The sequence below is a fragment of the Squalius cephalus genome, assembly GCF_949319135.1.
Source record: "Squalius cephalus genome assembly, chromosome: 25".
NCBI lineage: Eukaryota > Metazoa > Chordata > Actinopteri > Cypriniformes > Leuciscidae > Squalius > Squalius cephalus.
The window spans coordinates 22787957-22803879 of NC_137146.1; the positions used below are offsets into that span (position 1 = coordinate 22787957).

General features: G+C 37.3%; 1 protein-coding gene across 2 annotated transcripts in view; it reads left to right on the forward strand.

Annotated features, from left to right (window-relative positions):
- The window catches only part of dpp6a (dipeptidyl-peptidase 6a), a 352775-nt gene that overhangs the window by 230512 nt on the left and 106340 nt on the right, over positions 1-15923 (forward strand). For both annotated transcript variants that reach the window (XM_079863854.1, XM_079863853.1), the window contains exon 2: positions 13011-13125. In XM_079863854.1, the coding sequence (XP_079719980.1) occupies positions 13011-13125 (115 nt within the window). The remainder of the gene's footprint in view (positions 1-13010; positions 13126-15923) is intronic.

Sequence of the window (15923 nt, forward strand, 5' to 3'; positions counted from 1 at the left end):
TGGAGTGCTGACCAGAGTGGTACAAAAGCAGACAGTTGTGGTTAATAATATGATCTCATTATGTATTTGCATGTAAAGTGTGGTTCTATCACACGTACAATTTCTTTATGCAGTGTTTGCATAAACACTGAAACGTATGATATTGATGTATTGACAGCATCTAAAACAAATTATTTACGTATCAGCAACATACAAATGTTAATGAATCCTTATTTAATCTAATACTGAATTCATGAAATTATTTGGTTAATTCTGTTGTATTTCTGATTCTGTTCTGTTGTATTTGTGATGAATAATATGTGTTCAATCACATTCATTGAACACAGGTGACTCATTTACTTAATTTAAAATGATATTTCATTCTGTTCAGTGCAATCTCATTTCAATACACTTTAAAAACTTGAATAACATTTCTGTAATTGTTTAACCATTACTTCATATAATATCTATTTTGTTCGCTGTATTACACAAAAGGCATTTTATCAATATACTGTAAATCAAACAATGACTATAAAATACACCAAAAAACACAGAATCTTCAGAATACATGTGAGACACAAATTCAAGCTTTTATTCAAGAATCTTAATCTCCATCCTTAGTTGCGACCATAAACGTCAAAGCCGCACTCGTTACAAATTAAAAATGTTCCACCATGAGAAGCTATATGATAAAGTTTTACGCCAGTTATATCAAATGCTCATTTGCTCTCGTCTGCTTTGTCACGGATTTTGACATATCTGGTTTTAGGTGAAGTTTGCATTTGAATGAGAGAGGCCCACATTCACTGTGTATATGGGAATATGTTTTTCAGTGATTAACAACTCAAATTGTTCTCTGTATCATATAAAACTATTGTATATGAGGACTGCGAATGCTACACATCTTAATTCGGTTGACTTTGTACCACTTTTTAAATTTTTTGCAATAAATTAATTATTGTGATTACACTTGCCTGTTTGATACGTTTTTCTTTATAATATATGTTTGTTTTTTTTTGTTTTTTTTTTAAGAAATGGTAATGGTTAGTTTTAAAGATAGGAGTAGGATTAGCGGCTCAAAAATAATTATGTAATGGTTACTAAAATGGTCATGTACATTTTCCTGCCCATAATGTTATACTCTATTAAAGTAGTTATGTTTAGGTATATGGATAAGGTTAAGGAATCTAAAATATATCTATAAAAATGGCAAACTAAACTAAAAATCTTATATTTTATGTGTCATTGCAGTGTTTTCAAAATGTTACACTAGGTAGCTTGTGATAACCAAACTTAAATAACAACGTCAACGGCCGAGAAGTCTGTTGATACAGTGGTACTAAACTGAACTCATGCTGTGTTTGACTGTTTTGATTGTTTCTTATGTATTACATCTCATCATAGGGTTTCCCCTGTTCACCTTTAATCTATTTTAGATCAGCTCCCCGGTTAGATGTTCTTAACAAGCCACCATGTCCTGCCATTCACCCCTTTAAGGTCATTTGAAAATTATAAAACAGGCTTTCAGCTGGCTAAGAGAGAAAGACGAGGTGAACACTTATACCAGTGAGTGCAGATGGGTTGAAAATCCCCTTCCTCACTTTTGAGATGTGTAATAAAGCATGGTTTCCTTCTTGAATGGCAAATAAAAAATAAAGCTGGGATCTTATTTTCCAGTTAAAAAGAATACATTTGTGTTCTTTGAATCAGGCGCCGCAGTGATTTTTAGCAAATGGCCCCATATGCCCTCCCAGGCTCCTCCATTGGGTATTGCCAGGCAATTGCAACCTGCCACACATATCAGAACAATGCTTTGAGAGCTAAGAGAGCACAGCAGGAATGCATTTAGAGCTGTGCAGGCTGGGGAATTGGGAGCTTCTTCTCTCCTCCTCTTTTTCTTTCTCTCTCTTTCTTTTTCTTACTCGCTCTCTGATGCAGGTCGATGATGAATTCAGAATCAGCCTCTGTGAAGTGTGAAATTTCAGTATTATGTATCACGTACATGGACGATCTAAGCTTGTTTTGTTCAACAGCCAGTGGAAAAAACCCCATTGTTCTCACATACAGAAGGACTATCATCTGGCATGTAAATATCACTCATCACATAAATTTGTCCTTCAGGAAGAGTTTTTAATGGATCCATAAAACCAAAGAGCTCATGTTAATAATAATAAAAGTAGTATACTGACGCTAAGGGAATATAACAGTTCATAATATTTATAAATCTGATTTGACCCTGCTATCCACCTTAGTTGGCCATTTGTAACTTGAATGTTCAAAGCTTCCGGTGAACCAAAAGTTACCTGTACCAAAACAGTTATGCTGTTTTATATCGCAAACTGATATTTGTTATCATCTTATTTTATTTTATTATCATAATCATAACAGTGTTTCCCCTAAGATTTTTTTCAGGGGGGGTGGTAGACCCCCCAACAACGTTGAGCGGGCGTCACAGATATGTGGTGTAAAATTTGTAGTAATCAAAAAGCATTTCTAATTCATTGAAATCAAGAAATTTATACAATTAATAAACATATACAACATTAAAAAAATATATATATACATATTGCGATACATATTGTCTACGATAATATATATATATATATATATATATATATATATATGAAATTAAACTTTTTGTTAGATGAAGTTCATGCATTCATAAACTAAACTGAATAAAAAAGAAGTACTTGCGTAATATAAACTCGCAACTGCGTGTTATTAAGTCTGAATTGCAAGATATAAACTCGCAATTGGAGTTATAAAGTCCGAATTGCAAGATATAAATGCACAATTGCAAGTGATAAACTCAGAATTGTGTAATATAAAGTCGCAATTGCGTGGTATAAACGCATATTATTCGTTTTTTTTTATTTATTTTTCTCAGAATTTGACTAAGTCGCAATTGTGAGGTTATTTCTCACAATTCTAAGAAAAGAAGTCAGAATTGCGAGATAAAAAGTTGCAAATATCTTTTAAATTGTTTTATTCTGTGGTGGAAGCAAGCTTCCATAATAAACTCAATGGTTTGTAGCACAAATAGTTTTTCCATTTACTGCACTTTTTTATTTTTCTGGTTATTCAGACATGTGAAATCTAATGATTTGGAAATCTCGCACATTTAAATAAAATTTCAAATGTCTTACTTCCACATTGCAAAATAAGGTGGATACTGGGAATCATTTCCCATCTTATTACATTTATGTTTTTGGCAGACTTGGAAGATATACTTACATTGCATTCAAGGTATACCTCTTTTCAATTCATGGATTCCCTGGGAATCAAACCCATGACATTTGTGTTGCTAACTCCCTGCTCTAGTACTTGAGCTACAGGAACACTTTAAAGTCTACAATTGATAAAACTGAATATTGCAATTTTTCTTTTATTAATAGACAGACTCTTTAATGTTCTTCTTAAAGGGGAACTATGCAGGTTTTTTTTAGCTTAATTAACCTTAACTGAACAGCTTCGGAGTCATTGGAATGGTTATATGACTTTTCGGGTTGAATGGTGGCTGTCTCGCTTCCATCTAGCGCCGGCCGCCGGCCTCAGTGTCAGGAAGTATCGTGTGATATCAGGTCTCGCGATGTAACAAATTGCTTTATGGCACTGCACACAAACATTTATATGCTAGCCTTCTGTGCATCATACATACCTCAGTGGACATGGCTGTGCGTTCACCGGCTTCTTTGAAAACAAATGCACATGACCAGAGGGAGAAGAGGGGAGGGGGGAGAGTCGCCAATGAGTTTTTACGACAGTGTTGTCAAATATTTATTCCGAAGCTGTAGAGGGAGCTCTATAGAGAAACCTGCGAGCAAAAAGCGAGAAAACAGCGAAAAAATTGCCAAAACTGCATAGCTCCGCTTTAATGCCATGTAGTCAGCAGTCTTGCTCACGTAATCTCCTATACTTGGAATGTCCCCATCACTCAGAATGTCTTTACCAGTGATTCTGCTGTGACTTAGTGTTGACACAGGCCGATATAGAAGCCTGATACTGCAGCACTATCAAATTCATTTGTCTTTCAGAGCAGGGAACACAGGAAGTGTTAGACTCAGAGTTAGTCCTGCTGATGAGAAGCTTCCAAGCTGAGTAAAGGTAAGGGAACATGAGCAGCCTCACATTTACACCTTCCTCTCACTCAGTGTGATGGAAGAACACTTACTACTGTGCTGAGCTCTCTGCTCTTATGGAAGCAGGGACTGAACAGCTTTTCTGCACATTAAAGATACAAGTACTCAGCAGGTGTCATGCTTCAGGAGTGATAATATTCTACTTACTAATGTATTATTGCTCTGTGCTGTGCCATGTGTTTGTGTATCATGTGACGGCATCAACTGCTTCAATGAAAGGTCTCAGGAACTCTACTTTCTTTTATTTTGACATTTCACAAACTTCATTGACATTTCTACCTTGTTGAAGGAAGCCTTATTAATCTGATAATTCCAGCTCTAAAATCTGATTGGATAAACCATGTTCAAAGTATACTGTACACACACCTGTACCACTTCAGTTGAATTCTTATGAATGTACCAAGGTGATAGACATGTGGCTTGGCAACATTTAACAGTTAGGTCTATTGACTCTATTACTTGGCATAAGAATTGTTTTTGATTGTTCTGAATGTAACAAATTACGTTGTGGAGAAAAGCTGCTGATTGAATTAACTGCATGTATATGGGAGTAAAGTGTATGCCAATTACATGCTACATGATAATTTTTTTTTCTGGTTATTTGTGTACATGAACTATACTAATTAATTGGGATCTCATATTGATTAACTAGCAGAAGTTATTACTCCACCACCTGCATGTGACATCATTAATGACAGTCCTATATTGTTGAATCAAAGTGGTTTAATTGACAAAGGTACAGCCATGTAATGCATCCTACTCCGGTGGTTAAGCAGTGAGTTACATCGTTGTACAGGAAACACACTCCAGACTGGGCAATGCTGTTTTGAGAAAACTCTTGCTATTTGTATCTGCTATATTTGAAATATAGGTGTTCATCACTGAAATCACCAGACAAGAAAGATGCCAATATCGGGTAAATCTTGACCTACGATGTAACAAAAAGTGGAAGACTTGGGAGGTCACATCAGACAATGGAGATTAGCAATGCAAATGTCCTCTATTTTACACACTTCTCCTTGCTCTGCCTTGAATCTCAATGAAAGCAAATGATAGCTCGCTACTGATTCAAGCATGCTAAGTGGACTTGTAAATATTGTGTTTTTTTGTTCAGTGCGTGCCACCAATAAGTGAACAATTTGAATATTGTACATTCAAGTCTTTAATCCTGTGCTTTTATGCAGGATGCCTCCAAGCCCTTGTTCTGGCGATAATGTCAAGTTAATGTCACGTTTTATGCACCAACTGCATATGTTTATTTTCAGTGTAGATGCAAATCTTTTTTATAGTGGTGTGCTATACATATTGTCTACGATAATATTGTGATTGTTGTTTTAACAATGTGCGATCGAGTATGTCCCTCACTTTACAAAAACACATCTAGAGAGTGTGCGCATACACTACATGATGAGGGTTAACACTAGTGCGCGTGAAAATTTAACGCATACTTTCACTGCGTGATTTAGTCTATTAAAATGCATTTTGAATGCCCTCAATGTTTAAGATAATCATTTTATATAGTTAATCAATATCATACGAAGAGTGCCATTTTTTTAGACAAAATATTGTTTGTTTTTGCTGTATTTCGTCAATGAAAATAGTTCCAATCAAAGCCACAGGACTTTTTTGCTTCTCTGAGCAACACGCGTCAGTCTGTTTCGTTACTGAATGAACTAATCGTTCGAATAAATTATTCAATGACTTACTCAAGTCAAATGCTTTGTTCCTGAATGAATCAGCCGTTTGAATGAATCAGTTGAAACTCAGTGACTCACTCATAAACAGTGACTTGCTGCCACCTATTCGCGGTTTTAATTTCACATTTAAAGCATCTTTTCATTTTTTAAATAATTTCTATTCAGTATTCAATATTTTATGTTTAAAACATCGAAACATTATTTATGCATTTGTAACTGCAGGTTAAATGCATGCATGTCCCCTCTGAGCTGCATTAAGTGTTTCCTCTGCATTGCAAGTTTTGTTGATACTGATTTCATTTGATTGATATCAGCCCTATTGTGTCTCATACTAATTAAATGTATTGATTAAATGTAAGAAACAGACACAATAGATGATGTAAGCATTCATTTAGGTTTAAAAAATATAATGTCTTGTCAATATCGCACAGTCCTACTTTTTTCATTCATTTCCACCACCAGCTGTTTAGAAACTAGAACTCAAGCTTTGGCAGGGTGGTGCAGTAATGTGTAATTCAGGACGCACATACAGTATCTGTAAAGTACACCTATATGTCAAAGACAGAAATGCAGCTTGTACAGTCACCTCACATCCTCCCTCCTGTCTGTCTGTTCCCATTGTTTTTCTGAGCTGCACTCAGGCTGTAGTGTGTCTTTTCAAGTGTGTGTGTTTTTTTCGGGGTTTTTTTTTTTTTCATTGGCTTTGTAAGCTGTAGTCTCCTCCAATCAGGGAATGAAAGCTGGAGTACTGCTCTCTTTCTGTTGTTATCTACAGATCTGTATTCATTTCACACCTGCCAAAACACTTTCTCTTTTTTTATTTATTTACTTATTTTCTGTATCTTTTCTCTTTGTGCACACAACATGGCAGTAGAGTATTATCTGGATGTGTGTGTGTGTGTGTGTTTTTGTGTGTATATGAAAGCACGCTATAGTTAGCGGTCAGCGTGGGTTTGTTGTATTATTTTGAGTTGCTGGTAAAAATATATAAAAAATTATGATGGTGTTCTGGACAGCAGCCATTATAAAGTATAATAGCTCTCCTGGTAGGAAAGTGTTGCGGTGGTTTAATGGAAGGCAGAGGGCTTGTCATAAACAGGTGTGTGGTGTGTTTACTAAGCTGCTGTAATGGCACGGTCATTATGATAATGGTCCAGGATGGATGTCATAGATCTGGGTTGTCCCTCGCTTGTGTGTTTGTCTTGTGAGAGGCCAGGTGTGGGCCATTACTGGACTGTATTGCAGGACGTTGCTGCAGGTCTAGTCAGAACAAGGCTTCTTTGGGCCACATTCAGCATAAAGTGTGCTCTATTTTGCAAGTGACCAATATATTATTACTAATTTAATATATATTTGAAATGTATTTTATTCTTATATGATTGCAAGGCTAAATTTCCAGAAGCCATTACTCTAGTCATCAGTGTCACATGATCCTTCAGAAATCATTCTAATATGCTCGGTGCTCAAGAAACATTTCTTAATGTTATCAATGTAGAAAACAGTAGTGCAGTAACTGCTTAATAATTTAAGTTAAATCCAGTGAATCAGTTAAATCAGTTGAAGTAAATCATTTCAGCACTTTTAACATTTTCCCTTACCATGTAGTTTATGTCTCTGTAAGCATTCAAAATTGGCATAGTTCACCTCAGTTAGTCATTGTGGCGAGCAGGACAAGGCCGAGGGCCGTGAGAGAGCGGCACGAGGCCTGTGGCGTGATTAATGATGAGTGACACCTGCGATACGCACCGTTCTCGTATCTCTCACGGAGGAGTGGAAGCATAAAAGGAGGAGCAATGACAGTGAAGCCTCTCGATCTTCACTGTCGTCGCTCATCATCAATCAAGCCACCGGCCTCGCGCCATTCTCCCACGGCCCTCGGCCTCATCCTGCTCGCCACAGTCACCTTCGCTTATTATTATTTATTTATTTATTTATTTATTGTATAACCAGTGGTGATACAGATTACCAATGTATATTTACTGAAGTCCATTTTATATTTGTCGTAACAGGTTGAAGCATTGTTTTTTCTAAGGGACTGTTCACACAGAATGCATTTTTCCATCCCACTACGCTACTTTTCCATTGTTTTTCAAGGTAAACGCGTGCTGGACAGATGTCTTTAACTGTTGCGCTCACGTCTCGCATCTTTTTCAGTGTCTCGCGTATGACACGTCATTCTAAAAATGCGACGCTGAAGTTAAAAGAAGTTTGACTCTTAAAAAATGTGTCTCTAGACCAGGGGTGCCCAATCCTGCTCCTGCCGATCGACTGTCCTGCACAGTTCATCTCCAACCCTAATCAAACACGCCTGAAGCAACCAATTAAGGTCTTCAGGTTCACATGAAAATTAAAGTCAGGTGTGTTTGATTAGGGTTGGAGATGAACTGTGCAGGACCGTCGATCGGCAGGAGCAGGATTGGGCACCCCTGCTCTAGACCTTGGGGTTTTTTTCTGTTTTTCCACTGACCTGCTTTTCACGTTTCTAAAGCAAAAACGCATTCTGTGTGAACCAGTCCTAAGAAAAGTGTTCAATTGTAAAAATCACAAATCAATGGTCAGGAAATTAGCAAAACTGACACAAATACTGTAGATAAAGTAACTTAGCATGGAATAGCCTTCCCAATTGTTTTCTTTAAATGTTTAAGCTGTGTGGGTAAACTTTTAGACATCGTTTTGCAGGAACAAGAGTCAGTGTTGTTCCACTCAATGTTGATGGCTTCAAACAGTTCATGAGTATCCCAGTTTGTTTGAGTTAATGTGAGACAAAAATATTCACTATAGAGTTCAAATCGGGACTCTGATCAAACATGAGCGTGATGGACTTGTTCTCAAGCCACTTCTTGGTTGTCTTTGCAATTTGGGCTGGAGGATTTTCTTGTTGAAAAATAACATCTGATCATTCCTCTTTAGATAAAAACTTTGAATTTGTGGGAAGCAAGCCATTCTGCAATATTCTCCTGTATTCCAAAGCATTAAATTACTTTTCACAGAGAAGTAGCTCACCAATACCAGCAGCTAGCAATGCTCTCCACACAATGACACCTCTTCCTCCATGCTTCACTGTGTTAGAGACACATTTATTATTATACTGTATTATTCAACAGATTTTCGAAGACACCTCTCTAGAGTAGTGGTTCTCAAACCTGTCCTGGAGTACCACCAGCCCTGCACATTTTGTATGTCTCCTTATATCTGACACACCCAGTTCAGGTCCTGCAGTCTCTACTAATGAGCTCATAAGCTGAATCAGGTGTGATAGAGGGAGCCATACAACATGTGCAGGGCTGGTGGTACTCCAGGAGAGGTTTGAGAACCACTGCTCTAGAGCATCACCATGCAACTTCATGTTTCATTGTGATTCATCACTACACACACAACTTTCATTTTCAATTCTTCCATTCATTCTGTCTTTGATGTTTTTTTCTGAGACAGCAATAGCTTTTTAAGTAGTGCGTTAAATTATGCTTAAATTTTGCTGATTTGCTGAGTGTACACATCACACATCCCAGTTGTTATTAGAACTATTATTAATGTATTTCTCTCAAATTGGTATGTGTCAACCATTTCTGTAATGCGTCTGACTTTAAGCAATATGTAATTGCTTAAAGATGTTACTTTCCCTATGATTCTGGGTGCTATTTTTCAGATACCGATTGTGGTGTCATTTATCTGTTGATATTAACAACAGAAAAAGCAAATCAAAACAAAAATAATCAGCCCGTACGTTGGCATGCACCTGCCATTTAGGTGCTTTTGTGTGTGCACATGTATCACAATCAGACACATTTCTGATAAATTATCTTAAAGGGATATTTCACCGCTGGAAAGATGAATGTGTATTTAAATTGGGTCATTTATGTAGTAGAAATGTGAAATTATTTCAGAAGTTGGTGCCTTCTAGACTGAGAAAAGCCAGAAGATGTATTTTTGGCTCATGTGGATGAAAGACAACAAGTTCCAGAATGCACTTGCTTCGCTGCCCTACGAGGCCACTCCCAAGCAATGCCTACCGGTTACAGAGGGCAGTATCAGAAGAAATGATACAACTAGGCTACTAGTTGACTCGAAACTGAAAAGAAGCCGTTTTATCATGAGATCCCCCTATGGGCGGGTTGAGAACATGTGGAACGATCTCCTACTACTGGCTGTAGTCTCTCGCCTCTGGCCAAAAAAATGACGATTTTTGCGTCATCAGAGTTTTTTTTTTTTTCAAACACACAATACAGAAATCTCTCATCTCAGGGGGACATGAGGCAGGGAGGCAGGGAGGGAAGCATGGTCATTCGAAAATACTACCTGGTTTCTACTGATACAAAGCTTAATGATAATCGGTGAACACATCCCTTTAATGTGTCTCATTAAGATGCAGAGCATTGTGGGTAAAATATACCCAGCTGTTATTGTCATTAGGATCGCATATGTGAGGTACGGCAGCAGGGCTCCAGACTAACTTTTTTTACTGGAGCGCTGTAGCCCCTGACTGAAAATTTTTGGAGTGCAAGCAGAAAACGTAGGGGCACACCTTAAATCAGCTTACAATGCAATTATTCAAATTCCCCCAAAATAACTGTAATACTGGCAAAGTCTTTAATAATAAATAGACTTAACGTACAGATATTACAATGTGTAGTTTTATTTTAAGTTCACAGGGCTCCAGACTAACATTTGAGGGCAGCAGCACCAGAGCCACTGAGTTCTACAAAAAATATCTGGTAGCACTGGGGCTGACAATAAAGCACTAAGCTTAATTTAGGGTGTAGATCAGGGGTGTCCAAACTCAGTCCTGGAGGGTGCTGTCCTGCAGAGTTTAGCTCTAGCCTGCCTCAACACACCTTCCTGGAAGTTTCTAGAATGCCTAAGACCTTTATTATCTGGTTCAGGTGTGTATAATTGGGGTTGGAGCTAAACTCTGCAGGACAGTGGCCCTCCAGGAGCAGGATTGGACATCCCTGGTGTAGATGAAATTAACTTTATTATCATTCATAATGTCTTAATATTAATTCAAAAGCAATATGAGTGAAAAAATGTATATTAAGGAGTGAAAATAGCCAATAAGCATCCTACAGTTTACAATGGTATTATTTTTTTTTTTTAAATAACAGTTTTCCTACATCTTACATTTTTTAGTTTTAGGACAGTCTTTGAAGTATGAACAAAACATGTGTTGGTCATCACATTAAAAATAACATTTATATATGATATTATAGTTTTGAAGTGCTGGAAAAAGATGTGTAGTACTTGTAAGCGTTTGACTATTTCTGTCACAATACCATAGTTATGGTTAAAGTTACTACATTAGCCTAAAACCATGGTGAATGTTGCTGATTTGTGGACTGAAAGCCTTCAGTAAGTGTTTCTCCTGGTTTCCACGTCAGCGCTGTTTGATCTGATATCTATAGTTTATAACAGAGAACTCTGCGTCTAATTGGAATGTTTCTCACTGGATCTCGCAGCGATGATGTTATCAATTCTGAGGCGAATTCAATGGATTTCTTCACTGTATGTCAAGAGTCTGGATCTCCTAGTAACAGTGTCGCGTGATTGAGATCGGCCCGCGACTGGCAAGTTCGGGGCGCTGCGCTGTCTATTATTGGTCCGAATTAATAACCGGTCCTTGAAACGTAAATAAATATTTGGTCACACCGGCAGGAAAAATGGTTGCAGTCTGGAGCCCTGGGCAGGGTGAAAGGTGCCGTTGGTGGTTAGTGCTGTAATGATGTGTCTCTATTCACATGAGACTCAGTTGCTATGTCTGCATACCGGAAAGGAAGAGTCTGTCTGTGTGACCCTAGAGAGGAAGAGAGAAACAGAGAGAGAGAGAGAGAAAGGGACTTTAATGAGTCCTTGTAATGGGTGTCCCGGTAAACAGGCTCTGGCTACTGTTATCTCCAGGCTAATGATGTCTGGCGCGCTATTCAATTAGGACAGGAACAAGGTCACTAACAGCTCAGGCCTTAAAGAGTTTAATGCCGCCCTCGCCACTAGACTTCCACTTCATTAGTCTGAGTTGAGTCCAATAAAAATGTCAGCCGCTGGAACACAGGCCACAGCCGCATGCTACTTTCAACTCTATTTGCATCCATTCTGCTATGAAGTTCAAATGCTCTGTGTCTACTAACTGTCTGCTTGTTGTGAATCTTGTGTTTTAGCGGCATCTGTATGAGCGGGTCTGTTCTCTGCTTTTTTAATAAACAAACGGTTTGATTTATTGAGTTTATTGTCTGTCATTCACACTTGACTCATTTCCTGTTTCCTGAAATGGCTCCTCTTATGCTCAAATTTTTCATGTGGAGGAACTTCTAATAATTGATCAAATTTGTTTCAGTTTGAGCTACTGCTAAATATTTATTGAGAAAATTTGCTCTGTTTTATGCTCAACATCAATTAATTAATCTCAAATTTGGAGAAAAAAAATGCTTTTCTTTACTCCACATAGTTCTTATGCACAACACATGAACCAAATACAAATGATGTATGTGTTTTTTTTGGCCTTTAGAAATTAAAACGCCCTCAAGCTTTTCAGAACTTCAAACTTTATTTAACCAATAAATCTTCCTCTGTTGCTGTAAGAAAAAAAAAGTCAAATGTTCAAAAGTTCAGGGTCAGTATGATTTATTTTTATTTTTATTAATACTTTTATTCGGCTAAGATGCATTACATTAATCAAAAGTGACAGTAAAGACTTTTATTAGTCACAAAACAAATTTACATTTGAAAAAATGCTGTCCTTTCAAACTTTCTATTTATCAAGGAATCCTGAAAAATACAATATCACGGTTTGAACAAAAAGTATTAGCAGCAACTGTTTTCAACATTGATAAAAATAATAAATGTTTCAGGAACAACAAATCAGCATCTTAGAAGGAATTCTGAAGGATCATGTGACACTGAAGACTGGAGTTATTCAATCACAGGACTAAATTACCTTTTATTATATTGAAATAGAAAAGGTTTTAATCAAATCGAATCAAATAAATGCAGCTTTGATGAGCATTACCAGCCCCAAACTTTTGAACAATAGTGTATGTCACACTAAATGACACTTTTTTACACAGATGTTGGCAGAATTTGTTTTAGGCCAACAGCCGTTTCCCAGGAGGTGCTGCTCACTGGCTCACAACTGTCCTTGACTAACCTCCCATTTGCATTCATCGACTCACATGCTTTCTCTCTCTTTGTCCGTCTCTTTCTGTAGGAGCTGGTGGGAAGTAACCCTCCGCAGAGGAACTGGAAGGGAATAGCGATTGCACTGCTTGTTATTCTGGTCATCTGCTCTCTGATCGTCACCTCTGTCATTTTGCTGACTCCAGGTAAGGAGCCTGGGAGCAAAGGGCCCGGGGCCATGAGCCTCTAGGCCATAGCGCACACACACACACACACACACACATAATGCTGTTAACAAACCAGAATGTTTCAAGTGTCTACATACAGGTGCATAATCCTATTACAGACACAGCCTTTCATGTTACTGCATCTTGCCAGAACACCTTTAATGTTTTCCAAAACATATTGGCTTGTCCTTGGAAGTTTCAATTGGGTCTGGTTCTGGACACATTCAATGCGGCTGAACAACACAAATATAAAGTATACAGTTTTGGGCTCCATACTCAATTTAAAATGTTGTTATTGCTCTTCACTCCTTTTAAAAGTAATATTATTACTTTACTTATTAATTCCTGGCAACAGTAATTCGTTACACTACAAGTTAAAGGGTGCAACTTGTTACAGCACTTTCCAAAACATTCACTTTTCAAGATGCACGTGGAAATTTTTCTGATCCTTGACACGATCGCGGGCAGCAGCAAAAAGTTGATTCTGCGCCAGTTTGATCTAATATTTGATGTTTTTTAAAATGTTGTAGATTTAAGTAGCAAATGAGATTCGCCAAAATTATTAAATATATTTTGAGACAAAGGTTGTCTTAATGATTTTCAAGGGGTAAAAGGCGCCCCTGCTGTTAGGGCAAAATACACAATAATTAACATAATAAATTACAGAAATAATAAACAGCTGGCTGACTTTTCCATTTGCTGACATGACATTGTAAGATTCAGATGGTAAATATCATATATTAAGATGGGTGCCCACCTTAGAGATAATCACCATATTTATAATGAAACTGTCATATTTAAAAAAATACGATATTAATAATATCATATAATAAAATACAATTTATTATTACTATTGTAAATCTATATTAAATTATTATGGGGTCTCCTTCAATGCTTTCAGAATCTTTAGTTTTTAAAATAATTTTGTTACTGTAATTTAAAAAATAAAAATCTTCTCTGCCTTTGAAATAGTACTAAAAGAAGCATCCAAACAGTAAAGAACAGGATTAAGCTCTCAGCAGTGGAGGAAGAACCATATTTAAGTGCAGTTTATACGTGGCCAGTGAAGCCTGTTACTGGGCAATATAAATCTCTGCATTCCCTTGCTCTGAAAGCCATTAAAATCTCCCAGCCGTGCTTTAATTAGTGTGCTGTGAATGCTGGTTTGCCTACATTAAACTAGCAGATTCAGTCTTTGAGAAACTAATTGAGTAGTTTTGTCTGTAGTTTTGTGTTATTTCATACATTTGCATATTTCTCTAATAATAATCTCAGTGTAAAATATTTAATGGGAGGCACATATTGAGATGAGACACTGATTGGTTTTCTGCTTTTGAGCCTGTGTGTGTGTGTGCTCTTAAGTATGTGGTTTATGAGGACACACATGTGTGTAATGACATGGCTATACAACATAAACATGATTTACCAAATGGGTCGTAAAACAAATGGCTTAAAACACACTAAACTATGTTTTTTGAAATTGAAAACATGCAGAGTTTCTGTGTTTTCTGTGATGGGTAGGTTTAGGGGTTGGGTTAGTGTAGGGGGATAGAATATATAGTTTGTAGGCTACAGTATAAAAACCATGCCTATGGAGAGTTCCTGTAAACCACATATACAAGTATGTGCGTGTTGTCATCCTCTTCTGTCCATTTGGACACCTTGTCATGCTGCAGTCTTTCATTTCACGTCTGTGCTCTATCTAAACTGGAGCAGGTGATGGTTCAGGCAGTCAGGCTAATAGAGCAGAGAGAATGAGCACAGGCCGTAGAGACCGAGCAGGTGGCATTTCTAGCTTGAGTCCTGACGCCACTCCAAAACTACAGGACATTGGACAGGTCTCAAAGATCTCTACAGACTTCTGCCTGTAAACCAGGTCACTTACATAAGTGCACCTGATTTATCCAAGGCACATTGCAAATAATCCTATTCTTGACATCAACATGACACCATTTGCCCATTTTACTTATACGCAATGTGACATTTCACATTCGAGTCATTCGAGTCAAATAGAATGTTTAATGACAAAAACATGTAGGGTGGGATTTTATGTATCAGTAATTGATTGGATCATGAGAAGTGGTCTCTAAATGTTGATGATTAGATGGGGAGAGTTTAAAAAAGCAAGAGGAAATGGCGACTTTAGCTAAATATATGTCAGTTTTTCCCTTAGGATTTTTTTCAGGGGGAGTGGTAGACCCCCCGAAACTACTTGTCATACATTTACATTTACATTTATTCATTTAGCTGACGCTTTTATCCAAAGCGACTTACAATTGCTATATATATGTCAGAGGTCGCACGCCTCTGGAGCAACTAGGGGTTAAGTGTCTTGCTCAGGGACACATTGGTGGCTCACAGTGGATTCGAACCCGGGTCTCTCACACCAAAGGCATGTGTCTTATCCATTGCGCCACACCACCCACCACGGGATTTTGGCTACAGATTCATAGCTTTCAAAAGCTGAGTAATAAAGCTCTCTGCCAGAACTGGTGCACACCATACAATTTTTAATAATCAAAAAGCATGTCTAATTAAGTGAAATCATGAAACTTATCGAATTATTAAACTTATACAACATTTTAAAAAAAACTTTTTTTTTTCACACAAACTCGGTGTTGTGTTTTTTCTGGTAATCAAATGAAGACATAAAACATTAATTTAATTTATTTTAATCATATGAAATTAAACAAACTTTTTGTCAAACAGCGTGCTGCACAATGAGCTTTACTGTTAAAATTAAAACATGGAAGAAAAGTTGTGATTATTCCTTAAAT